The following is a 26203-nucleotide window of genomic DNA, read 5'->3' on the forward strand; positions in this document are numbered from 1 at the left end:
AGCTACCCAGCTTTAGTTTTTGAGGATTATCTGATCATGAAGAGCCATCATAGCCACCATTTCACCATCACGGATATGATATGTCGACTGAGGATATATCTTGACCATTCCCGATCGAATGCCATTCTCCCAAAGAGTATTCGGTCGATATAAATCATTCTTCTCCTTGAGAATGGCAAGATGAGATTTGATACCTTCTATATCATCCTTCCTGACTATCCATCCAATAGTCAGTGGAGACGAACCTTTTAGGTTTGGCTTGCAATGAAATGCAAGCCTGGCATAAAAGAGTTCATCCTTAGAGGGGAGAAACGTAAGTGATTCTGAACTCCAGCTCTTGGACCCTGATGCTTCGAGAATTGTCAATGACATCGTCTCCATAGCGCAACTGAGGACAACCGTAGAGGGTTTGTTTCTGCCATATAGCGGAGAGTTGTGGCGAATGAAATGCTGAATATAAATATGTGTTGACTTGATTGAAAGTGTACGTGTCGTTTCAACCTCACGAACTAGTTGTTCTCCCGTGTTGATTCGAGCGTATTGGCCACAACTGTCCAAACGCCCTAGCTTGATGCCATACCATATATTTTTCTTTGGATCTGACTGATGGGTGATATCCAAAATGGCGTAGAACTCATCGGATCCCGGTTTATGCTCAACCAGACGAACTTGTAAATGCAAGCCCTTGTTCGTCATTTCATATGGTATGTCGACCTGCTTTGGTAAAATACCACGGCAATGATCGCTGTAGAAATTTCCTGGTGAAGGAGCAAGAAGACCGCTGAATGTTGGTGTTGGTGAAGTTGGTTCTGAGCGCCATGCGAACAGTGTATGGTCTGGCTGTTTCTTGACGATCTCCTCTTGCAGTCGTATAAACGCATGATTACCTTCACCATAGAGGAGGGGCATATGAACATCAAAGATGCCTAGTAAGCAGTATGCTTGGTCTTCTATGCGAGTTGTTCGTCGCCTTGCTGCCCATGACATTCTTGTAGCCGCCGAGAAGGATCCGAGATCGCCGACATAAAGGACCTTCCTGGGAATCCCAGTGATTTGGGCTACTTGACTCGCCAGACTCATGCCCTCAAGCTCTTGAGGATCTCCTTCTTCATCAGCAGTCGTATCCATACGAAAGAAACCATTAACGAGGTGTTCTCTGTAACGGTTCTTTGATATCTCTCCTATCATGGTCCAGTTTGCATCGAAGAATTGGCGAGCTCGAGGAGCCAAGAGTTCTTGTAATGTCCAACCCCGTGTAAACCACCGTGCTTCTCCGAGAGACTCGTCAACTTGACCCGAATGTTCCTCGTAGACCACGTCTTCAAGGTATATATAGCAGACAGCCGAGTTTCGATACCAAGAGAACATGGAGTTGATGGCTTCTGAGAGTTCTGCACTACTGGACTTGTCAATGCAACATGTGTCGACCCAACAGTAGTCGAGCCCGTCTTTTTGAGCTTGCTTGGCGCATAGTTCAATCTTTCTAAACCCTTTTTTGAGCTTTATGTCGGATGAATTGATAAGCATCTCTTGAAAGAGGACCTCCTCACTAGCTTGACCCCATGTATGCGATAAGATCGCATATTCGGGGACACTACTATAGAACTCTTCCAGTTTCAACGTCGAAACGTTGATGAGATACATATTGTCAATTGTTCTGATGTATATGGAAAAGGAAGGTGGTAAATCATGGGAGTCAGCTCGAGGAGCTGGCTAAGGTTGCAGAAAATAGACGCATGGTCGCTGTGCTGTGGCTATGCAAGATGGCTATTGGCTATACCACTTATAGGCGACCAGGGGAATTCTCCGCATCCAAGCTAGAGGGACTCAGGACATGACCACCACACAGAAAAGGAATAGTAGTTCCCTTTGCCAGGTTATATCAGAGATATGATCCTAAATAGACGTGAAGGCAGTCGCGGGAGTTGGGTGACCGTCTCTGTCATGGGTATAGTAAGGAATTTCCTAGCGCATACAGAGTATCCGTACACTTAGGAGCGATACTCCGCGAGAGTGGGGAGGTGGTCTGATGGATCTGCATCACACCCAATATATCTTTGGCTTGATGCTCGACCACATTCATCAGGCTAAAAGGCTCGTTTTTAGTCTATCGGTAAGGTAAACCGGCCATTATTGCCGGGTCAGAGTATAAGTTCGTGTGGTAGCCGACCTGTATTCTCACTTCAGCTTTTTGAAATTCAAGTCTGCAAAATCACCAAGATGCCTACTATTCAGAATCCCATCCTGCCTGGATTCAATCCGGATCCTTCTATTGTCAGAGTGGGCACTGATTACTATATAGCCACCTCGACGTTCGAATGGTTCCCAGGCGTCCAGATTCATCATAGTACTGATCTGGCAAACTGGAAGCTCATTGCTCGTCCCCTGGATCGCAAAAGCCTCTTAGATATGAGGGGAGATCCAGATAGTGGTGGAATCTGGGCACCTTGTCTTTCACACGACGGTCACAAGTTTTGGCTTGTATATACCGATGTCAAGAGAAAGGATGGGACATTCTGGGACTTGAAGAACTACATCACTTCCTCAGAGTCCATCTATGGTCCTTGGGCAGACCCTATCCATGCCAACTCTTCAGGTATCGATCCTTCACTATTCCACGACGATGATGGTAGAAAGTGGTTCGTCAATCAGAGGAGAGACCACCGTTTTCCAAACAGAGATCATTTCTGTGGCATCATGCTACAGGAGTTTGACCCAGAAGATGGAAATCTTGTCGGTCCGCAGAAGAAGATCTTTGATGGGACTGAAATTGGTATAACGGAGGGGCCACACATTTATAAACGGAACGGGTGGTATTATCTTCTTACAGCCGAAGGTGGAACTTCATACGATCACTCATGCACTCTTGCTCGATCTCGAAGTGTCTGGGGTCCCTACGAGCTGCATCCGGACAAGTACATTCTATCCTCTCGAGAGTCTCCATCAGCCGAACTTCAACGTGCAGGCCATGGCGATCTTGTCGAGACACCAGACGGAAGAACATATCTTGTTCATCTTCTCAGTCGACCAATAACAGAAAATCGCCGGAGTGTTCTTGGACGTGAGACAGCCATTCAAGAAGCATCCTGGAAAGATGATGGGTGGTTGTATGTCAAGAATGGACCAGTTCCTTCAACACTGGTTGATGTGCCCGGCACACGAAACGAAGACGATAACTGTCAAGAGATTCGATACATTTTCGACAACGGTTTACCTATCGACTTTCAGTGGCTTCGCACGCCAGAGCCAGAGAGAATCTTCTCTACAAATGGAAAACTGGTTCTGTACGGGCGTGATGCTATCGGCTCCTGGTTCGAACAAGCCCTCGTAGCTCGTCGCCAAACTCATTTCTCATATGATGCCGAAACTGTCATCGACTTCAAGCCTGAGAACGAACGCGAGTTTGCGGGTCTCACTGCTTACTACAGCCGCTTCAATTTTTTCTATCTTCACATCACAGCCAATGAAGATGGCGAGAGACTCTTGTCCATCATGAGCTCGGAAGAATCGTGGCCTACGGGGTCGCTCCGGATTCATCATCTTGATCCGATCAGTCTCCCACCAGCAGGAAAAGTCAAATTGGCGCTCACTATCAGGGAGGTCGAGTTGCAATTCTATTACTCAATTGAAGATAAGCCACTTGAGAAGTACGGACCTGTCTTGGACGCTTCTCAACTCTCAGACGAATGCAGTTGTGGTCCACGAGGTTCTGGGGGTTCTTTCACTGGTGCGTTTGTGGGTATGGCTTGTTCGGACTTGAATGGGAATGGCAAGTCAGCAGAGTTTGACTGTTTTGTGTATCGTCCTGTAAAGAAATAATAAGAGGGTGTTTGGTAGTTGAGGCTTCAGAATAGCCAAGAATGATGAATACGGCTACTGTTGTGCTCGACCTAGAGTATGTCTCGAATGACGCAATTCCTGAAAGTGCCGAGAGTGACCATCATCTTGAGTTTCGTCTCCATCAATTAGTGAAATCTAAATTCTCCATAAACTTAAACATCATCGGATTCCTCCGCGGAGCCCCCGGCCTCCGTTTCGGAGCAACAGACAAAGAGTCGAATCGCAGCGGTCGCAGCCGTTGCCCAGAACAGCAACTATCCTCGATCGAGCTCATTGCGGCGCGTCTTACGCACTATCAGGAGAGTGTCAGCCTTATCGGGATTCCGCAGCACACCAATTCGATACGCGCGTTGAAGGATAAGCCTCACTCGCACTTTGCGATTGGCGAGCTGGCGAGTGGTGAAGGGGCGGAGAGGCCGGAATCGGAATATTGGGCGAGCTAAGCCACGACGACTAACATCGAGGCTACGTAGATGAGATGATGTTGCTGATCAGTCGAGACGACGACTCCAAAAATAACGGATTTGTCTTATATAAAGTCTTAGTCTTCGATTAAGAAGACAATATTTCCAATAGACCATTCCATTGTATTCGTCACTACCACTTTGTCATTGGCATCACCGCTTCCCTTCTCATAAACCCTGTTCAAATCTGACTTTGCAACCATGTCGATCGTCATGAACCAGATCAAGAGCTTCCTATCAGGAAACTCTATGACAAACTCACCGAACCAATACTACTCAACATCTGAAAAGAACGCAAACTCCTACCAATTGCAAACTGCATCACACAACGACCCAACTCCTCCACCCCCATACTCTTCAGGGCCTACCTGTGACCAGCACACGCCAAACCCAGTTATCCTAGAATTCCAGCGGCCGTCGCAGCAAGGCTACCGGGTATCTCGGCCAGAGGGGAGGAATGATCAGCGATTTCTATATCGTCATGACTGAAACATTCTTCTGGCATCGGGAGAAATGATACCTTGTCTCTGGAGGGCTCAAAGCTCTGTTAAAATTGCTTTTAGAGACTCTTCTCGAATATCATGCATTTATAGCGAGATACCCCGCTGTGGGTACTGCTTCAAACACCATCATCACTAAATCGGCGGCGGAAAGACAGTGGGGTCCAGGGCCAACATGAAGACGGAAGGAAAAATCTGAAACTCGAAGGAATAGACAATCTCAATCTCGTTCCAGGATTGATCGGCATATAGGGTCGATGCTACAGGGTGCGGGACCCTAACAGGGCTATAAATTAGAGTGTAACTGTAACGTCGAAACAGGGCTGAAGTTTCGTATCAATTGAACTCTCGTCATACTCGTCCACTTTTTAAAAACGGCTCTTTTTTTTCCTGGAGAGAGAATCTCTTTGGCTCAGACGCTATCATCACGTGAAATATTAAAGACCCTGTACTTGTAACGGCTGAGGTCGGGTGCACTAAAAAAACGCCAACGGGCGTGCTAAGGACGCCATGGCACGCTGACAAGACCCCAAAGACCGCTACGTAGCGAATCTTAGAGCTTACATCAGATCTGAAATTGGACAAGTGGGGTATTGTACGCCATCCCCCTTACTACGTAGTGTACTATCGATTTCTCTCCCTGATCAAGTTTAACACGCAACCCCTATCTTTATCTATATTTACCTGGGGAGATCCTTACTTAACACAATGTTTTAAGTCTTCCGGGTCGCTCGTTTCTTGCATCATTCATTCATTCATTCATTCATTCGCTTCTTGTTTGGTGTAAAAGATGGCCATCGCTGCCATGTCGGAGAAAACATCGCCATACCGCCGAACGGCGATGGTGGCTGCATGCGTATTGGTCTTTTTTATCCTTTTTGAGACTTATTATCTTTATTCAGATGCCGTGGGTTCCGTTCTGGCCTCGCCCTCATTTGCTGCCTCGTAAACTGACACTTCCGCAGTGGACACCTTCACATGGGTTATCGTCTGGATCCAAATCGACCGGGGCTTCACCATCGGTCCATGCGCCATCGAAGCCAAAGAAGAAGGTCGTCAAGACGTCGCAGCTGCATTTCCTGCTGCCCGCCTCGAATCCGAATGACATGTTCTGCGCCATCGTCACCGCCGCCCTTGTAAACCGATATCCCGCTCCGTACATGGTTGGCTGGAAGGGTGAGGGCAAATACAACGCTTCCGCCGCGCATACAGCTAAGCTGTACTCGATCAAGAAGTACCTCGACGAACTCCCCCAAGGCGGTGACGATGACGACCTCGTGTTCTTCGGCGATGGATACGATGTTATGGCCCAGCTGCCCGTCGAGGTTGTGATTGAGCGCTACTTTAAGGTTGCTGCTGATGCCGACCGCCGGTTGGCTGACCGTTTTGGCATAACCGTTGAAGAAGCCCACAAACGCGGACTGAAGCAAACTCTATTCTGGGGTGCCGACAAGATGTGTTGGCCAGCCCTAAACGAGGCCCAGTGCACCAAGATCCCCGGATCGCATCTCCCCGGTAATGTCTATGGTCCCAAGACTGGCGGCGGTGATGTCACATATCGCGACGCCAAGTACTTCAATTCAGGAAGCGTCATTGGACCTGTCGGGGACCTGCGCAACTTCATCAACGCTGGTATTGCAAGCTTAGAGGAGACTTTCGACCCCAACTTCAAATACAAGACGTCGGATCAGATCTACCTCGCTAGACTTTATGCGCGCCAGGAACTCTCGCGCGCTGAACAGGTTGAGAATGAGTACATGATGGCCAGCTTAGGCGACAACGCCACCGCTATCGAAACAAAGAACATCACCGAGTACCATGCCGCCATCGATTTCGAGTCGGATTTTGTGCAGACCGGATGCTTCGCCCATAGATGGATGAACAAGCTCAACTACAACAACTCGGACAACACAGCGACCATGTCCAAGGATGTCTACGACGTGGGCAAGAACTTCAAGCCCTATCGCATCCAGATGCCAACGAACGTCTACCAATCTCTCATCAAAGTCTTCAAATCTCTCCCCGCCGAGCTGGCCACAATGTCCGCCCGTGACTGGGTAGGCAGCCTAGCTCTCGACACAAACGTCGCTACACGCAGCATCTTCGGTTTCTACCACGCCACATGCAGCAAGCGAAACCTTATCTCCGACTTCAAGAAGTACTGGTTCCATCCCTACGCCGTGCCTCTGTTGCAGGCTAGCTTTAAAGCTACCAGGCAAGATGAGCCCATTACTGAGAAGCTCATTGACGGACGCAAGTGGGTTTACAAGACAGTATACCCTGATTCAGGAGCACCAGAGGACCAACTTGGTGGTGTCTTGACAGACTTCAAGAACGAGACATTCATTTCCTTTTCGACCCTATGCGGCGATTATTTAGACATTCTTGAGCCCAGACACTAAAATATGAAATTGTAATGAGGTTGGTTAACGGAGTCAAGGTGCATCGGCATAAAGGATCAGGACAAATTGGGATTACCTACTGTATAACACTACACGGCTTCAATGTTTTTTTTTTTTTTTTTATATCTTCAAGGAATCAGGAAATTACGGTTAAGAATATACCACTAGTGACTTGACGAACCTTAGCAACATATATCGTGACTCAACATTCGCCATATGCCTCTGAATGTATACAAGTCAGTAACTCTTCAGCACGCCTGTCCCGTGATCAAGTAGCTTCACATTTCTCTTGGAGTCTATCGCTGGGTGCTACTTTGTACCTTGCAATATTCTTTTGACAAAAGTTCATGTCAACCCGAATTGTCTAATTACCGGAGCGGATGTCTGATCTCCGAGCTTGACCTGGCAGTCTAGGCTATCAGCAGACGTCTGTGACGGCCTGCGCCTCAGTCTGGAAGTTATGATGCAACAGCTCGATCATAAAGGTTGGCAGATATCATAACGCCTATATGATATATGCTATGGGAGACGCGGGGGTGGATACGAAAACCCCAAAGAGGTATGTATGTAACATCGTGACAGGCACATGACCAGTCCGTTGATACGGTATCAAAAGGCTATCGGGGCGATTACATGTCAGATGGTGACATATGGCCAAGGCTTGATGGAACTGCCTTCTTGCGGGAGTAAGCAAGACGTATTGAAGACAGGCCAACGCTCCATCTTACCAGAGCCGCCCTGGAACGATAACGGGAAGTGGGAGCGGACAAGGGTCGCTTGAGCCCGCTGCTGTCCACGTCATTCACGCTGAGACAAGCAAAACACTGGCACTAACAATTTAAGACTTTGCAATTAATTAATTAATTAATATCTCCTATGTTGCAAAAGTTCTAGATTACGAATCACTGTGAGGACTCGCTATTGTCTCCGCCCCGACCCTCATATCCATATCCGCTCTGTATCAAGAGGCGGCTTGAATCAGGTGCTCATCACCCTTCAAGACACCCTTCTCCTGCAGGTCCTTCTTCAAGTCTGCCGGCGCCTCCTTGTTTGTTTCAACGACATAATTCCCCTCTTTCTTCTCGCATACCCATGTCCATGCGCCGAATTTATCACAGAGAGCTTTATAGAACTCTTCTTCCTTCTTTACCAGCTCTTGGGGAATCTTGTGGGTCGTAAAGGGAAGAGTGCGGCTAAAGGTTGTTTCGTACTCGGGAGCCATGGCGATAGTGTTTGCTTTCAGTTGGTGGTTTAGTGGTTTGGTTAAGGTTGGTAGGATAGAAGGTTGTGTATATACAGTCGACGCGATATTTATACTCAGTTCAAGGCAGTGAATCTCTCGTTCTACTATAGTTGACATATGATCAAGATGCAGTTGTTGACGGCTACCAATACCTTCACTATTTGACTATATGACTATATGACTATATGACTATATGCCTTCCTAGTGATCGACTTCACTAATCAGGGCACGCATACAAGCAATATTTCCATTGAATCAACGACACTGCTGAATCAAGCGACTCTATTCCATTCTCACTATCAACAAGGCTAGTCTTGCTCCAGAGTCCCCTTCTCTTGTAGCTTTTTCTTCAAGTCTATCGACTGATCATCATTTGTTTCGACTGTGATCATTTCCTTTGTTGCGTCATAGCGATTGACGAATGTAAAGTCCCAAGCTCCAAAAATTTCAATAAGCGCTTTATCAAGCTCTGTATCGTCTTTCACCAACTTCCTTGGAATATCGTGCTTGTAGATTGGAAGTTTGGGGTCAAAGGGCTTTTTGTACCCGAGTGCCATGATGAGACTTCTTTTTGGCTGTATGCCTTTCAATAACTATTTATTCGTATTATTTTGTGCTGTTTAGCTAAAGCTATTGGCGGGAGATAATTGCTGTGTTGCTGGGAAGTTGAGCATTGCGGTCCCTTTTATATCCAGCTTCAACAGACTGTGATTCACCATTGCACACTGCTATATATTCATCTGAACCATCAAGAGCTAGAGTGACAGAGTCTATCGGCTAGATCTGTGAATGCCATCGATCAGGTAAACGCAACTGCAGACAATCACTCCCCATATCAACCACGGCGAATCGCCCACGAAAAGAACTGGGATAATCGGGGGTTAGTTCCTCCGTTACTCCAAAACGATAATGCGCACGATAATGAGATTGAGTTTATTGCGCCGGCTCTGGACCCACTCTCGGAGCGGCAGAGCGGACAATTATGGGGCCAAGAGCGGCATCCGCTGCCAGCAACTTCAATAACGACACGACAATCGATGGCGACAGCAAGAGACTCTGTTGATGCTGATAAAGCAGGCTGCAGATTTATCATAGCAGATATGCAGTCATTGTCATGAGATTGGCTATATAAGGAGGTCTTCCCTCGACCTAGACAGCACTCATCAACTTCACTCAACAGCATTCTATTCACTCAACTTCAACTCTCTATAACAACTTCAACAATGTCTTCCAAGCTCATCGTTATTCTCGGGGCCACAGGCAATCAAGGTGGTTCCGTCGCTCAAGTCTTCCTCTCCGAACCAGGCTGGAAGGTCCGCGCCCTCACCCGCAACACCTCTAGCGCCAAAGCCAAAGCTCTATCCTCCAAGGGCGCTGATGTCGTCCAAGCAGATCTCGACGACCCTTCTTCTTTGAAGGCAGCACTTGAGGACGCTCACGCCATCTTCGCTGTCAGCGACTTCTGGGGTCTCTATTATAACGAGGCCAACAGATCCAAGACTAAGCCTGGTCAGGCCCTCAATGACTGGGCTGCTCAGCATGAAGAACAGCAGCTGAGGAATGTCATTGACATTGCTGCCAAACTTCCCACGCTCGAGCGCTTTATTCTCTCGTCTCTTTCACATTCGGAGAAGTGGTCAAAGGGCAAATATACTCGCGTCTACCACTTTGATGGCAAGGCTCGGGCGACAGAGTATGCTCAAGAAGAGCACCCTGATCTGTGGGCCAAGACCAGTGTCTACCAAGCTGGGCTTTTTCTCAGCAACTTCGTTCTATTGCCGCCGAACCAGCCTTTCAAGGTCAGTCCATGATTTATTCACAATAAGTAAACCCAACTAACGTATGTCTAGAACGTCGATGGAGTCGCTCAATTCGTCTCAACTCTTGACGTCGACACAAAGTTCCCCTACATCGCTCCTGAAGAGGATACCGGTCCCTTCGTCAAGGCTCTCATCATTGATGAACCTGCAGGCCACAACCTCATCGCCTACAGAGAGTGGCTGTCCGCCAACGACATCGCTGCTGCCTTCACAAAGGCCACTGGTATCCCGTCAAAGGCCATCAAGGACGATAATGCTATTCCCCCAGGTATATCTGACGAGCTTTTGGGCGAGATGATTGACTGTTTTTCCTACTTTAACGAGTTTGGCTACGAGGGTCGAGATGACCCAACTGTGGTTCATCCTCGCCATGTAAGTTCACAATTGTCTTTACTCTCACACAATCACTTACTCCAGTTTAGCTCAAGTCTGCACCAAAGCTTAGCACTGCTGAGGAATACTTCAAGAAGCAGGACTGGTCCAAGGTCTTTGGGTCTTAATAGGGGTCCCTGAAAGTTATTTACTAGGTACTATTTCAATCACTACAGAAGATGAAGTGTGGGGATTGTTGTCGCAAAAATGTTCTTGTTGCCTATGTAATATCTCTTCGAGATTAGCTAGAATCGAATTATGTATGCACCCTGACCTCCTCTTATACATTGTAGCCACCTTACATCACCTCTTCAGAGCATATCGCTACAATCACCCCCTACCTCTGGTCGCTCCTTGGACAATCCGCCATCCATCTTGGGAACCAGCTCTTCCTACGTGGCAAGCTTCTTCAACTTGTCAAATCGCGGGGTTCCAAAGCCAGTAGCGGGATCCCACCCTTTGACGGCATCCCATCCCGCATTGGGAATTTCGGGAGAAGGGAATCCTTCGAGACTAACACCGGGGCAGCCTGACGTCTTTCCTTCCAAGATGCTAGAGGTTGGGTTAGCCACTTTTCAACGATGCCAACTATTCGGCTACTTACTCGGTAAACCCCGCCTGGCCAGTTTTGTAGAGCCAGGGGTTAAGGAATCCCATCGCAGACTTGCCCTTCTTGAACCTTTCGTTGTTGAGCAAAGCAATTATCGCGCCGACTGTAGGGGCCGCCGCACTAGAGTCATTATGTCAGCTACGTTGGCTGGGTAGGGGAGGAAGAAAACCCGGGGCCTCAATGCTAAGTGACAAGGCTTAGGTAACTTAGCATAAGCTCAGGATACCTTTTTCTGAGATCGAGGTCCGGTGTTTTCTCGCTCCCCGACTAACACACAACTTACCTGGTTCCACCTGCAGTGAATTGTTGACCATTAACCATAACCTGATGGCCACTTGCGAGAGCAGAGACATCGGGGAATGCTCTTCCGTCCTTGTTGATATAGTTCTTCCATTGCTTCCATTTCTTCTCATTCTTCTTCAGATAGTCTTTCACGACCTTGTCCTGGTACGCAGGGCGGGAGAAGAGATCTGAGAAGCCGCCGCCACCAGACTGATCGTACTCAGTATCCAACCAAGCCCTTTCAGGGTTGTTACTCTCTGTGCCACCAACGGACGTCACATATGGGCAGACGCTGGGCCAAGTTGGGAGGAAATTGGTAGTGTTCTTTCCATCATTTGACTGGCATGAGACGCCAACACCGAAATTGCCAGCTGCAACTAGGATTGAGACACCACGTGTGCCGATCTGCCCAAATTTGTTGCAAACCTGTCGGGCATACGTCTTGGGGATATGTTGCTCGTAGTTACCCCACGAGATGGAAACAACTTGTGGGAGCTTCTTGTCTGGCAGGTTCAGGAGATACTCCGCCAATCCGAGCCAATTCTCAATGGATCGAGTGAAGTCTCCAGGTACCTTGAGCAAGCTGTGATATTGGTTAGTGAGGCCTTTTAAGATGAGTCCAAAGATACTCACTCCAAGTCTGGATTAAAGTCATAATTAAAGCCTCTAACAGTAAGGTGTTCTACTGGGACTTGGTGGGCCAAGGAAATGGCATACTGGGTGTTCAAATTCCCTTCGTTGCTTCGAATTCTGGCACTCTGTGGGTTCTCTCCACCTGCCGCAGATGCATTGCGGAACGTGACGCCTTCGAGGTCAGGGACAAAGCGTCGGAAGAACTCTTGAAGCTGCGCGTTTTGAGCAGTCATCTAATATCCGTCAGTAAAGAACCTACTAGAACGCCAAGTATACTTACGTTGAGGAAGCTGACGATTGTGTATAAGGAGCCCTTCTCCGCCTTTGGATAGTTCTTTGGCATCTTGTAGATCTCTCGGATGCAGGCAGGCGTCAGTTCCGTCTTGCACTTCTCCAAGTTGATGGGTCCCGGGCCGCCATTATTACCGTCCTTCGGTTGCTTTTTTCCGTTCCTGTCGTCTCGCTTCGTGAGTCTGAGTCCGGAGTCATCGACGTTTCCTTCTTTATCGAAGACAGGAAAGAATGTGGTGGGTTGGATAGTTGCAATATGGTGAACGATCTCATGAGGAACTGAGTACTCTTTTGTTCTGACAATTCGTTCATTGTCGCGAGCAAAGACAGAGAAGCGGGTACTCAACATGCCTTCGGCTTGACTGACAGTCGTGCGCACATGGAGCCATTCGCCCTCGTCACGGACATGATGCTCGGGGATTCCGGCATCTGTAAGCCAACGCTTGACGGACTCGATAGCTTCTCCAGATGGATTGAGGAGTGCTTTGGCAGATTCTCGGGAGAGATATTTGCCGTAATTGGGATGGTCAGGATCGGAGACTCCATAGAGAGCAGTATCAAGTAGCTGGCTATCTTCAGGCTGGAGGCCAATAGAGAAGTCGATGGTCTGATCAGGGTTTGGTGAATCGAATTCCTGCCAGTCGGCAGGGGTCTCATCCAGAGATTCGAGGACAATTGGGCTTGCCAGAACGGAGGTAGCACTAAGGAGTAGGCCCCAGAGCTTGAGAGACTTAGTCACCAACATGGTGACAGAAATTGAATCGTAAAGAGATGTCGATATGAAGATTGCAGGTTTTCTCGTCGAGTTGAAGTCGAGAGCTTGCTGAGATGTTCAATCATCGGAGGAACTGGCTGTTTTTATATCGAATTTGAATATCATGTTATGACATCAAAGCCAAGATATTAATCATATATCACAGCTTCAATCGTGAGAATGTTGGTGCTGGAGTTGTGGCTATTCTTCAGGTTCCCATTCTGGAGATGGGCGCTGAAGAACAATACTAAGCCACTTTATATTATTCATGGCAGGTACCACCAACCAGCAGCAACAGAATCCTTCCCAACCGTTCCGACAGAGCGGGTCCTGGGTATTACTCCTTCCCAAACAGCCTTTCAGTTTCTGAAAGTGTGTTTCCCTTTCTTCATGTCGAAGATCATTTGCCATATCAAGAAGCACGGACCTTGAGGTGTTGACAACCCTCAGCCATGGAACTGGTGAACCCATCTATTCTAGAAGGGCGGGAGAAGCCTGTACTACAGACAAACATTGGGACATTCACATGTGATTGGATTTAGGCTCGCAAATTTGCTTCCCCTATCAAAAGATAATGACTTCGTGCTTGGAAGTCCCGTCAGCTTGCATCCTTTGCGAATATGTGAACAAACCTTGACCTCGCGTCTTTCATTCCGTCCACGAGGTGCTCACAAGCAAAAACGGTGGTCGTTGCGCCTCTCCTTGCGTTTCTCTGGTCAAATATTGTCCAAGCTTGACCTGTGAGTCGACCATTTGGTGTCTTCCAGCTTGAACAAGACCATCACTTGACCAATGTTTCGCCTGTTGGTCCTTAGGTGCTTGATATTTCCTTGGCAAGGGGTTGGGCGTTGCTCGTCTATATCTTGCGGGGAAGGGATTCATGCTTTCGTCAAAGCTAATCCATTAGCTGAGGTCAAAGGCCAATGATGCCGCCCAAATATTGGAATGCGTTGGTTGATCACTTTTAGAGCCAACGGTGTCTCAGGCCAGAAACCCACCTGCGGGCCGCATCGGGAGTCTTCAGACCATCTGTTTCGAGAACGCATGAAGCATAGAAGATAGTAGCCGATATCAGAGACTGTTGGGGAAGCTAGGTATGCATTTATCGGACTGGTCGGTTTTCTCATGAGAAGTTCTTGAAACGGCAACACACGATGGGCATTCCATCAGCACCACCAACAGTCGGCGTTGAAGCCTGGCGAGCATTGGAACTCGGAGCACATTTAGACCTTTGTCAAATACAAGCTAACTACAGATCGTAAACATGAGAGTAGTCTCTAATGGCCAGGATATTGGATTTGGATCTTCGTTGGTGTGGAAGAAGCATAGCTCGAAGCTTTGGGCAAGCAGGCTGCATCAGGGCAGCATCCAAGGAAAGGAAGTTCGAATCGACGGAATGAGCTTCGCCTTGGCTGCTGGAAAATTGGGTTTTGACGTGAGCCAACATTTTGGGTTCTTATTGGGAAATTTGTATCTATGTTCTTCATTCTTTGATTCGGAAAAGGCTTGTAATGATTATACTTCAGTACGAAAGCGACTTTGTCACTTGCTCTCTTATTTGTGTATGCCAACACACACCTCACAGATGAGCGCTCGTCTCGGCTTCACAGAAAGCTTCTTCTGGTGCCACCATGCAATTCGCTTCTGAGGCATCAATTCGAAAAGCGTCTGCAGCCTCAGGCCTTCACACGAAGCTTTTCTGTCTGCGCACTCGCCCTTGGTGGAGCGCTCCTACCCACCGTGAATCAACAGGCAGCACTCTCAGCCTGCCCAATCCCGATTTTTCATTGGCTCAAATTCTGCCACTCTTCAGATCACTGGCTCTCTCACCGCATTTAGGTCCAGTATATAATCTCGCCCTTCCCCTCCAAGCTACGCTTTTCCTTTTTTCCTTTCTCCTTAGCTCTCTTTGCCTTTTGGCTTAGATCAAGTGTAGTATCTGTTCTTTTCAGTTTAATCTCTGAAAGATGTCTAAGGACATCAATCGTGATTATTCCTATTTTTGAAACTCGGGTGGTCTCCGCTGTGCTTGCACATGATTCCGCCCACAGTGTCCCTGGTATTACACTGCCTCCAGGTGACGCGAATGCACTTTTTGAGCTCCTTGTTTTTCGTTGCTTGCTCGGGCTTGCCTGGGCAGTGAGGAAGAACTGTCTCCATTGTGATTTTGCGTTGTGATTTGTGATGTCGATGACTGAATCAAAGTGATGCTGCCAAAATAAATAAAAATATGCCTTGACACCTCCATTCCTTCGCTGTAGATTCCTTTCGTGATCATCGCAACCTTGGGCCAGGCAAATATCTATCGCCCATCATTTGAATAAACAAACGATTAGCGTAGCTCCAACCTCCACCTCCTCCAGAGCCTCATCCGCAGAGCCTCATTCACCCTCCATCAAACCGCCATCATGTCCTCCGACACTCCTCTGCTCGATCCGTCCATCTTCTCCCACCTTCAGGAGAAGCTCGATGAAGAGACCGCCGTTCGTGATAACCTCACCCAGATTATCCAGCGTCTCGAGCGCGCCGTTGCCACCGCTCAAGGTCTTCTCTCTCGCGTTCACTCTACGCCCCGCGCTCGCTGTCAGTTTTTTTTCACGTCCCAGTTGGTAATGCGCAAAGCTGATTAGAGGAAATGCAGACCCTGCGCTTGTGTCACAGGTTGAAGATGCTATCAAGGAAGAGGTCACTATTGTCATGGAGCTGAATGAGGTGGCTAGCAAGCACCCATACTACAAGTACGTTCTCGCAGCCATGTCAAAGAGCGTCAAAATCTGATCCGGCGATAGATACAACAGCAAGTGGGCGAGAACCGTTCAAAGTGCTATCGGCTCCGCTGTCTACACTGCCTGGCTCGGTGGTCTGGGCTCTGACGCTCAGCCTGCTTCTCTCGGTCGCCTTCTCACTCTCGAGCAAGTTGGCGAGGTTTTCCAGGGTTCGCGAGCCTTCTCCAAACTGATCTAGAAACCTCAACGCTAACATGCCCCCAGTCCCCACAAACCTCAAGGACCGCGATGCCTTCCACTTCACCATCGAGGAGTATCTCCTATCTCTGACGGACCTCACCAATGAGCTTGCCCGCCTGGCTCCCAACGCTGTCACCCTCGGGGACTTTGAGCTTCCTCTCGTTATCAGCGGGTTCATCAAGGATCTCTTCGCCGGGTTCCAGCTTCTCAACCTCAAGAACGACATTCTCCGCAAGCGAGCTGATGCTGTCAAGTATGACGTCAAGAGAGTCGAGGATGTTGTCTATGACCTGAGCCTGCGTGGATTGGTCAAAAGGGCTGGCGAGGGTGACACAGAGATGGCTGCTGCCGAGTAGATCGTTGATATAGGTAGAGTATCCGACATCTAAAAGCTGAGAGCATAAACCAATGATTAAAACTGGCAGCAGTTATCAGGCCCATCCATGTGCAGTTGAAATTAGAATCACAATTATGTAAACGACGTTGAAATATGAAATATTTTTATTCTTCTTGTAATGGCGCATATCGCGTCCTCGGGCGCATGATGTAAGAAATTCAATGTCTTGCTTGACCCCCGATTGACCTTGGCTGATGCTATTTTTTGGTTACATTAAAAATACACCATGATATATCCCACTTCTAAACTCCAAGCCAGGTTCAATATAGTAAACAAGCTTTATATAGCTCATCGTTAGTCGTGTCGGAATGTACACTTGTCTCCTCTAGCACACTTGCCCTGCTGCCAGAAAGTACAAGGCTTGGTGCCAATGAGTGCTTTGTTAGCAGGCTTGTGTGGTGGTAGAGTAGGCTTCTTTTTCCTTCCATCTTTTCCATCACGTTCTCCTCTGCCACCGTGATGATCATCACGGTCGCGGTCATACGTCCGTTCACGGTCCCAACCTCGATCTTGGTCTCTATCTCGGCTGTATGCTCTGTCTCTGTCCCATTCTCGTTCCGCTGCGGGTGGTGGAGGCGGAGGCGGGACTTGCTGTCCTTGTGCCATTTGGGTGAGCATCATGTACTGCTGATATGATGGGTCGTTGGGGTTGAGATATGAAGCGACATTTGGGGCCGCGGTCGAGGCTTGGCCTGACGCCTGCGACGGCTGGTTGATAGCGGCCAGGATAGACTGGAGCTGGGTATCAGGAATTTGCGGCTGCTGCTGCACAGGTGCAGTTGTCGTCTGGGGCTGCGGCTGAATTTGCTGCAACAAAGCCATGTAAGGCGCATAAGCCTGTTGTTGCTGAGCATAATAGGCCGCCCAGTCCTGAGGGTTGGCTGGGGCTTGACCAGACGAAGCACCGACAGCTGCTGCTTGCAAGGCGTTGGCCTCCGCTTCTGCACGCGCACGTTCTTCATCTGCTCTTTTCTGTCGGGATACCAGTTCTTTGTTGTGCCCCATTTGCCATTCGCGGACCTTCTCTTGATCATGGAGAATCCATTCTGGAGGTGAATTGCTGGGAAATGGCATGCCTGCGAGAGACTTGGCCACACCTTCAATGGCACCTCCGCAAAGGCGTGTAGGCGTGTCAGAGTAATGGAACATACGCCAGGCATCGGTCGTGATCGGGTTAGAGTCTCGCCAGCTCTTGACCTTGTCGGATTTGAGCATTGCAATGACCTGTTCCAATACGGCACGGCCAGCGATAAGAGGTAGAGTATCATTAGCTAGAGCCGGATGGTGCTGTGATTCAGTGGCATGTTGAGGGGATGTGCGGGCCGCCGAAGAGACGCCTCGGAGGTTGCCCAGAATCGAATCGAGACGAGTTCCTGGATTGTTCTTCGCCTCGATGCGTTGTAGGGCTGTGTAGAGAGCTCCATCAGATCCCATTTGCTGCTCATCGCGCCATCGAACCTGGATCTCTTGGAACTTTGAATCATCGGGCAGATATTGTGTCTTCTGCTGATCAGGTCCAGCAACCTCAGGTATAGGCGACTTGGGTGAGGGCGGTATGTCGTCGGGGTCGGTATAGATAGCCATGAGCTCTCGTTGCTCTCTATCCGCAATGCGCTGCTGTTCGTCTGTTGTAAAGGTGACATTTCCGCCTCGGGTAACGAAGTTCTTGTTTCGGACATCTGTTGGCAGCCTAGAGAAGTCGATCGCGACAGGTCCCATCCAAGGTTGATAAGGAACGTCTTCATCATCCTCTTCTTCCTCTACGTTGGCACGCTGTTTGAGTACCATTCCTTCAGATCGATCGTCGGCGGCATCTCGGGTCATGTTAGACTCTCGTCCCTCATCCTCAGCTTCTTCCTTCTGGAAGATCCTAATCTGAACGAGCTCAGTTTCAGGCTTCCAGCTGACTCGAAGCTTACGGCGAGCCTCTTTCCGGAGACGCTTCGCCTTCTCTTCAGGTGATTCGGATGTTTCAGACCCATTTGTCTCCTTCGGTGCAACAGGAGCCTCGACTTTTGGTGCATTGATTGAGTCCAAGAGCGAAGCGATACCGGACAAGGCGCTGGCTGAGCTTGAGCTTGGGGCGGTTGTAGTCCCATTTCGAGGTGCCGGTGGTTTCGTCTCAGTTCTTGATGGCTTCGCTTCGGCTTTTATCTTGTCGTCACTTATGACCTTCACATCTGCTTTGGTTTCAGGCTTTGGTGCAGGTTTGGCTACTGGTCTGGGTTTGCCAGGCAGAATAGAAGCTGCTGCTGCCTTTGCTGCACTAGTCTTGGATGCTGATTGAAGTTGAATCTTGGGCTGCGCAAGTTTCCTGCTAAGAGCATTGCCGCTGGATTCTACTGCAATCTTTTTAACCGTTCTTGTTTCAACCTCTTCGTCTCGCCCACGCTTGGCTGAAGGCTCCAGGCCTGGTTTAGCCTTCGCTCTGCTAGAGGCAGAAGTGCCTTGATAGCCTGTGCTTTCGGACTCACTGGCCTTGAGCTTCTTGACTTTGACTGTAATCTCTGATACAAGCTCTTTGACCTCCGAGTCTCCCTTGTCGGCAAACCGTTTCCTCACTGTTTCAAAGTTTGTTGTCTCAGCGATCTTTTTCGTCATAGGAAAATGTGTAAACATCTCGAGGACAATCTTGGGGAGCTTTCCCGAGAAGTCACTCGCTTTGATACACATGATAAGCGCATTCACCAAACTTAAAACTAGCTTTTGGTGACCACCGAGGTTATCCAATACCGCATCATCTGCATGCTCGATAGTGGCATCCAAAGCTCGGTATAGTATTTCTTTCTTTTGCTCAAAGTCCTGTCGGTCCCTTGCAACCACGCCATCCGGCTTCTTGTCCTTGATAGCTTGGTCGAGTTCCTGCTTGGCACGGTTCATTTCGCTGCGAAGTTTGATGAAATACTCGCCTGCTTGTTGAACGCGGGATGCAATGAGGGCATTGGTGCGTGCAACAGACTGCTCGATGTGCACCATGCCGATGGCATCCCAGGCAGCAGCTTCAGCAGGGTCGGCTGGGCGGGTAGCTGCGCGGATCTGGATATGGTTAGTCATACAACCTACGAAAGACTGCACCGGATAACTTACTGGCTTACCACGCTCTTCCTCAAGCTCTTTTTTTGCCTTTTTCTCGGCTTTATTCTTCGACGCCTCATCAGATTTAAGTTGCTCTTTGAAAGCATGCGGGTACTCCGTGTATTTGGGACGACGTTTGCCTAAGCTCTTCATGGAACGATCAAAGTCATCCAAAAGCACCTTAGCCTCCATGCGCCTCTCATCAAGCCCACCCTTGTCTGGAGAGGGGCGGTATTGGCTGGTGAAGCGCCCCTGGACTTCACATGGAAGACTGTAACCAAGTTCGGGGACCATCTGTCTTCCACTACGGGCTGGTAGTGCCACAAGAGGGGCAAGCTTATCATAGCTCTTAGGTGCGGGAAGCTTAATTGTTCCCTCATGAACCAAATGAGGAAGCCCTTTGATAGCAGGAAATTTGGCTTGGGTGGCCTTGGTGCGCTTATTAAACTGATTGATTAACTGGGCTTCTTCAGGGGTAGGAGTCGGAGCTGAGAGGCCATCGAGATCATCAATCTTTTTCACAGCAGGAGACCCAACAGGAGAGTCGACATATGCTGCAGTGGGCTCCGGAGTGGGGGTAGGGGTGTTGACTTCAGTCTTCACTACTCGCTTCCTCTTCTTAGGAGGCGGTTCGTTTGTTGCGGGTTGAAGGGCCCCAGTATCTTGATTCGTGCCTGGTTGTGACAAAATGTATTGCGTGTTAGCTGTGGGCGGTGATGCGGCGTTGCTGATGAAGTGCGGTGGCTGCTGATGATGTATCGATTGCTGGAAGTTCTGCCCAGGCAAAGGCTGCGAGGTCTGGGAATAGGCCACAGGTTGTTTGGGGGCGAACTGGGGCTGTGGTGATGGTTTTTGCGGTTGATTTTGCTGCATCTGCTGTTGAGGCTTAGGATGTTGCTGTTGAGGCTGAGGTTGCTGTCGTGCTTGCGGATGGCCTTGTTGGAAGTTCAGTTGATCATTCGGTCGTGGCTGGGGCGTCTGGCCATTCACTGGAGGAGAAAAAGCAGCTTGGTTGTACTGCTGCTGATTCTGGACCGGGGATGGCTGGGGTCGTCGACTGAAGTTATGACCTGGGGTATAAGCAGACGGGATGCTGTCAAACTGCTGCACTGGCGTGTGGCTCTGCTGCCTACTTGTTTGTGGCATTACATGCTGCTGAGAAAACTGCTGGATAGAAGGTTCGAAGGATGACTCATTTTGTGGTGCCATAGAATATGGGAAATTGGTAGAATGAGGATGACTTGATAGTTGTCCAATGCCAGCCATGGCGTTATCCAGGTTCATTTTGCCGTGTTGACCGTAGATATCAGGATGAATTCCACTAAAGTCTGTATCCATTACATCTTGTGACTGTTGTGAAAATTGTTGGTTCATGGAGAGAGAGTCATGGCTTGGGTGGTAGCCTGCTTGGTCATGTTGAGAACCATGCAGAGTGCTTGAGAGGAAGGGGTGGCTTTGATCAGAGTCGAAAAAGTTTGATGGGGAGGCATCTTGAGGATTAAGTTGTGAGTAGGCTGCCTGCTCGCTCACAGGCTGTGACCAAGGCTGATGAGGGTCAAATTGGCCGTTTTGGCCTGCAAAGGCATAGTTATTGTGCCATTGATGCTGTGTCTCATCAGCGCCGTTTTGGCCATTGTTTGACCAAGACTGCATCTTGTGATAGATGCTGTGTTTAGAAGAGGCAGCTGCTACAACAGCAATACGACCACAGAGACCAAGGGTCAATTATCCTGGGCAGCTTTAAGAGCTATTGCATGGTATTAGCAATCATTGCTACCTTAAGATGAGGTGCGAATGTGTAAACGCGAAGGATGTGATGAAGGAAATGAGTAAGGGCAGTCACTTGGGCCTCGTGCAACACAACACGAGGGTGTGGCTGGGGTTGACGTAGCCTTATCTGAAAGGCGACAAATAATGTACTGACATACAGAAATTAAGCTGACAAGAGACTTATGCAAGTGTCTCACTGTTAGGGAGAGGCCTTCGGCTATCACAGCTGCAGGTGGCCCACCATAGAAATACGCTAGTCGATAAACGGACGGACAGACAAGGGTCGAGATCTTGGGGAAAGGGTCGAGGTGAATGAATCTGAAAGTCTAGAGAAAGCAAAAAAAAACCATCAGCAAAGTCTATAACAAGAAACTAGAAGGTCAGTAGTGTAATAAGTGATGTGAATAATAGTACAAAGGGATTCTCGTGGGTTTCCTGCATGATTGATGCGTAGACAGCGTTGAGAAAGAGCATCCATCCATCTTCCATTAAGAGGCCGTTGGTTTAGAAAAAGGGTGTATGGCTGATTGATCAAAGGTTGGACAACGAATTGAGTGCGACAGGCTCGTCGACAAAGAAACTCGAGAAAGAATCGAGAATGATAAACTCGAACCCAAGTTATAAAATTGGCTTTGTCGCAGTAATTGATCTCTGAAGCAATTCACATTGCTTTGTTGGATAACAGGTAGTAGGTAGTGGCATTCTGGAATGACTTTGGTGGTGGAGCCACTGTTTCCTTCAGATGCGTGTGCACCCGCATTTTAGTGCAGCGCAGTCCCTGTGATGTTGCTCTCTTGGGGTGCCGCTGAGCAGAAGTTGGAGCTGAAGACAGCGTTATTTCCAGCCCCTGTACCCAAGCAAGCGCCTGAAAAGACAGGCGCCTGCAACGTCGCAAAGACCATGATCAACAGCCATGACGCCCTTTCTGACTCTGTATGAATGAATGAATGAATGCGCTTTATATCATCAAATACTCGTGCCGCAGCTTTTTTAGGTGCGCGTTCGCCTGCAAAACTGGCCAGATTGTAGATGCCTGGTTTTCGTCACCTGGACCTCTCTGGGTTACCCAGCCGCCACAGCTCTTCGCCCCTAGAAGACGATGCTGAGGAGCTTAATCTCCAAGCAAGTCTCCACGACGGTAACCATCTCTTCATCTCGCAATTTAAATGCTGCAGAGAGTCCAAGTGGTGGTTGATTCCATTGTTATAGAGAAATCACATATACAATGCTGCTGCTTTGATTCATGATGGCGGTATAACCGAGCCATGCAGAATGACGCGACAGAGGTAAAGAGGTTGATTGGTGCAGGGTGGAAAAAGGGAATGGGGTCAAGTTTGGGCATACCCTTTGATTCGGATAAGGCTCCTTCAGTACAGTAACTCTGTCCGTCTTCCTACCAAAAGATGCGGAGCAACTATTGCCATCTGTATATTGAGAAAGTCGCGTGGTGTTTACAACATTATCGAACGGAGGTGTGACCTGTCGGAGAGGCAAATAGAGCAGCACAAGGGTGACCCGTTGGTTCGCCGGGACAGGCGTTTGACGCGGGCGCAGATCCGGAGGATGAGCACAAAGATGGGAATTAAAATACCAAGCGCAGCTTATATATAAACGCGTTTGACCTGCTGAGCGCCCGTCAGCGTTTGTCGCGATGGTTGATGGTGGTTGATGAAGTGTTGTCGGATCAAAGAGAATGAAGAGAAGTCCCTGGCGATTTCGCATGGAGCTCAGAGAACGGACCTGGACGTGTTTGGCTATGATGTGGCCCCATATTTCAGGCACAAACACGATCATGACGGTGGGCAACTGAACTGGCAAATGCCCCTTTGGAACCAGCCGGCCCAGCACCGTGGCACTTTCCATGTCCAATCGTGTCGGCGCTTGTATCGGCCCGTGCTTCCAGCTTGCGCGCCATCGGGGAAGCTTTCCAGCAACCGTAGTCTTGGATCGTGGCCTCAAGCTGCCAACAACCTAATTGATACCAGTACGTTTTCTTGACTTGAAGATTGGCTCAAGGTTCTGTACCTAGGATCCTCTAAGGCTACAATATCTTGTTTCGACTTACGTTACCTCCTACAATCGAGTCCTTTGTGAACAAGCGACCTGGCAATTCTCCTGAATTACATCCCACTATCACCACCTTGAGCTCTCGACGCCCCGACGTCATCTGCCAGTATGGCAACCAAGGGTAACTCTCTGCGCGATCGCCAAATAGGTTTGTGATGCTCAAGGCTCAGTGCGCCCCTCGTTCTCTTACTCATGCCTTTCTCAGCGTCGCTCAAGAAGATCCTCAACTTGAACGAGAGTGTCGAATCCTCCGAGGCCGACGAAGCCCACGCCAACGGTCTACTTGCTCCTGTTGCACCTATCCTCGATGCAGATGGCAACCCTATCTGGAAGGTACTAGTCTTTGATGATCTCGGCCGGGATGTTATCAGCAGTGTTATGCGCGTCAGCGACTTGCGCTCAATGGGCGTAACCATGCACATGTAAGTCGACGAGCCTCAAAGATATTCAATGTTTAACATGAGCTGCGCAGGCACATTGGCGGCGCAAGGCACCCTATCCCCGATGTCCCAGTCATCTACCTCCTCGAACCGAATGCGCAAAACCTCCAAGCCATTACATCCGACTTGCAGAAGGGGCTTTACACTCCCGCTTACATCAACTTCCTATCCTCCCTCCCTCGCGTCCTTCTCGAGGAGTTCGCTACACAAACTGCTGCTGCTGGAACATCCGAACATATTGCTCAGCTTTTTGACCAATACTTAAATTTCATTGTCGCTGAACCAGATCTATTCAGTCTGGGCATGCAAAAAGAGCATACGTATTGGGCATTGAACAGTGCAAACACCAGCGACGAGGAGCTTGATCGCGTAGTGGATAAGATCGTTAGTGGTCTATTCAGTGTGATTGCTACTATGGGTATGCCAGACATTCTGTATTCAACCCGACATGCTGATAAATCTTACAGGAGTCATTCCTATTATCCGATGCCCCAAAGACGGTGCTGCAGATATGGTCGCCGCGCGACTCGACCGAAAACTCAGAGACCATATCCTCAACTCGAAGGACAACCTCTTCTCTGGACCGCGAACGAACGCTGCATCCAGTACTCACTCTTCTCGACCCGTACTCATTCTTCTCGATCGAAACGTTGATTTGGTGCCAATGCTTTCTCATTCTTGGACATATCAAAGTCTGGTTCATGATGTTCTCAACATGAAGCTCAATCGCATCACCATCGAAAGCCCTGCGGAAGAAGGGAGCCCTTCCAAAGGCCCCACGAAGAAGGGTTATGATTTGACTACGAACGACTTCTTCTGGGCCAAAAACGCTGGCAGTCCTTTCCCTCAAGTAGCGGAGGATATCGATGCCGAATTGACCAAATACAAAGAAGAAACAGCTGCAATTACGAAAAGGACTGGTGTTACAAATTTCGAGGACTTGCAAGCCGATACCAGCGCGAGCGCTCAGCATCTCAAAGAGGCAATAACGTTGCTTCCTGAAATGAGAGAACGTAAAGGCATTCTCGACATGCATATGAACATCCTGGCAGCTTTGTTGACAGGAATCAAGGACCGCCAGCTTGACAACTATTTCCAATTGGAGGAGAATGTTGTGAAGCAGACCAAACCTCAGATTATGGAAATCATTAGTGACAGTACCAAAGGTTCTGAACCCGTTGATAAGCTGCGATTGTTCATCATCTGGTACTTGAGTACAGAACAAGAAGTGAGCCGACAAGAATTCGAGGGTTTCGGAAAGGCCCTCTCGGAAACTGGCGTGGATGTGTCATGTTTGCCCTACGTTCGACAGTAAGTTCTTTAAAAGCATTGATTTTGTCTTACGCATACTGACCAGGACAGGGTTCGCGCTACAACCAAGATGACACAACTCACTACCATCAACAGCACTGCTCAGCCTGCTCAAACTTCAGATCTCTTCGGTCGCTTCTCATCTATGTCATCTCGTCTCACCGACCGCCTCAAAGAATCAGGAGTGCCCACTGGTCTGTCATCAAACTTTGAGAGTCTCATCAGCGGTGTGAAAAACTTCCTCCCTGCCGATCGCGATTTTACAGTTACGAAGATCGTCGAATCGATCATGGACCCCTCGTCAGCCTCCTCTTCAGCTATTGCCAAGACAGAGGACTACAAGTACTACGATCCTAGATCCGCCAATGCTCGAGGCAGCATGCCTGCACCTAGTGCCATGCGGTCTGGGGCTGGAGCTACTCCAGGTGGCATGCCTGGTTCCCAAGTGTCCGGACAGACAGCTAGCTTTGGTCAAAGAAGACAAGGATTCAGTGAAGCTGTCGTTTTCACAATTGGCGGTGGCAGCATAGATGAATATGGTAACTTGCAGGAGTGGGTGAGTCGAGCAGGAGGCGACAGGGCTAAGAAGAGGGTCGTATATGGAAGCACAGAGATGATGAATGCTGCCGAGTTCATTAAGGAGGAACTAGACACACTGGGGAAGGAGTTATCAACATGATGCTTTGGCTTTGAGCAATAGATAATGAGATTTTCAGGTCATAAAGGCACAATAAAGGCTTTTGAACTTGGCTCCAAACTATTTTTTGCAACATACTCTCGAACAACTCGCCGACATTGATATGGTATGCTGTTGGTGTGTTCATGAATCACTGAGTACCTTGTGACTGAATCCATGTGTGCTGCTCAGAGTAATGATGAGTAGCCAAAGAAAACAAGCAGTCACATACAGAGATTTACTTCAATCATATTCCTTCATCAATCTCACACCTCTTGTGACATCCTCAA

The 26203-nt window shown here is 48.7% G+C and overlaps 10 protein-coding genes across 10 annotated transcripts; 6 read left to right on the forward strand and 4 right to left on the reverse strand.

Annotated features, from left to right (window-relative positions):
• Positions 1-12: 12 nt before the first annotated feature.
• FPRO_07665 (putative beta transducin-like protein) lies at positions 13-1644 on the reverse strand (the record flags this gene model as incomplete). Its single annotated transcript, XM_031234253.1, has 1 exon — positions 13-1644. One exon carries the CDS (start codon positions 1642-1644, stop codon positions 13-15), a length of 1632 nt encoding a protein of 543 aa, XP_031084009.1.
• A 576-nt stretch (positions 1645-2220) lies between these two features.
• Positions 2221-3819, forward strand: FPRO_07664 (putative beta-xylosidase; the record flags this gene model as incomplete). Its single annotated transcript, XM_031234254.1, has 1 exon — positions 2221-3819. One exon carries the CDS (start codon positions 2221-2223, stop codon positions 3817-3819), a length of 1599 nt encoding a protein of 532 aa, XP_031084010.1.
• Positions 3820-4505: 686 nt separating this feature from the next.
• FPRO_07663 (uncharacterized protein) lies at positions 4506-4793 on the forward strand (the record flags this gene model as incomplete). The annotated part of the gene is made up of 1 exon (XM_031234255.1): positions 4506-4793. The coding sequence occupies one exon, from the start codon at positions 4506-4508 to the stop codon at positions 4791-4793; it is 288 nt and encodes a 95-aa protein (XP_031084011.1).
• Positions 4794-5594: 801 nt separating this feature from the next.
• FPRO_07662 (uncharacterized protein) lies at positions 5595-7206 on the forward strand (the record flags this gene model as incomplete). Its single annotated transcript, XM_031234256.1, has 2 exons — positions 5595-5711; positions 5770-7206. The coding sequence occupies 2 exons, from the start codon at positions 5595-5597 to the stop codon at positions 7204-7206; spliced, it is 1554 nt and encodes a 517-aa protein (XP_031084012.1).
• Positions 7207-8167: 961 nt separating this feature from the next.
• FPRO_07661 (uncharacterized protein) lies at positions 8168-8428 on the reverse strand (the record flags this gene model as incomplete). Its single annotated transcript, XM_031234257.1, has 2 exons — positions 8168-8251; positions 8297-8428. 2 exons carry the CDS (start codon positions 8426-8428, stop codon positions 8168-8170), a joined length of 216 nt encoding a protein of 71 aa, XP_031084013.1.
• A 1244-nt stretch (positions 8429-9672) lies between these two features.
• On the forward strand, positions 9673-10769 carry FPRO_07660 (uncharacterized protein; the record flags this gene model as incomplete). Its single annotated transcript, XM_031234258.1, has 3 exons — positions 9673-10248; positions 10300-10641; positions 10692-10769. 3 exons carry the CDS (start codon positions 9673-9675, stop codon positions 10767-10769), a joined length of 996 nt encoding a protein of 331 aa, XP_031084014.1.
• A 264-nt stretch (positions 10770-11033) lies between these two features.
• FPRO_07659 (uncharacterized protein) lies at positions 11034-13202 on the reverse strand (the record flags this gene model as incomplete). The annotated part of the gene is made up of 5 exons (XM_031234259.1): positions 11034-11193; positions 11246-11371; positions 11535-12116; positions 12167-12399; positions 12447-13202. The coding sequence occupies 5 exons, from the start codon at positions 13200-13202 to the stop codon at positions 11034-11036; spliced, it is 1857 nt and encodes a 618-aa protein (XP_031084015.1).
• A 2417-nt stretch (positions 13203-15619) lies between these two features.
• Positions 15620-16533, forward strand: FPRO_07658 (uncharacterized protein; the record flags this gene model as incomplete). The annotated part of the gene is made up of 4 exons (XM_031234262.1): positions 15620-15794; positions 15853-15949; positions 16001-16146; positions 16202-16533. The coding sequence occupies 4 exons, from the start codon at positions 15620-15622 to the stop codon at positions 16531-16533; spliced, it is 750 nt and encodes a 249-aa protein (XP_031084016.1).
• Positions 16534-16868: 335 nt separating this feature from the next.
• Positions 16869-21302, reverse strand: FPRO_07657 (uncharacterized protein; the record flags this gene model as incomplete). The annotated part of the gene is made up of 2 exons (XM_031234263.1): positions 16869-19610; positions 19662-21302. The coding sequence occupies 2 exons, from the start codon at positions 21300-21302 to the stop codon at positions 16869-16871; spliced, it is 4383 nt and encodes a 1460-aa protein (XP_031084017.1).
• Positions 21303-23594: 2292 nt separating this feature from the next.
• On the forward strand, positions 23595-25916 carry FPRO_07656 (uncharacterized protein; the record flags this gene model as incomplete). The annotated part of the gene is made up of 5 exons (XM_031234264.1): positions 23595-23634; positions 23692-23908; positions 23959-24344; positions 24394-25237; positions 25289-25916. 5 exons carry the CDS (start codon positions 23595-23597, stop codon positions 25914-25916), a joined length of 2115 nt encoding a protein of 704 aa, XP_031084018.1.
• Between the last annotated feature and the right edge of the window lie 287 nt (positions 25917-26203).

This window comes from Fusarium proliferatum, assembly GCF_900067095.1.
Source record: "Fusarium proliferatum ET1 genome assembly, contig: FPRO_scaffold007, whole genome shotgun sequence".
In the NCBI taxonomy this organism is placed as follows: Eukaryota; Fungi; Ascomycota; class Sordariomycetes; order Hypocreales; family Nectriaceae; genus Fusarium; species Fusarium proliferatum.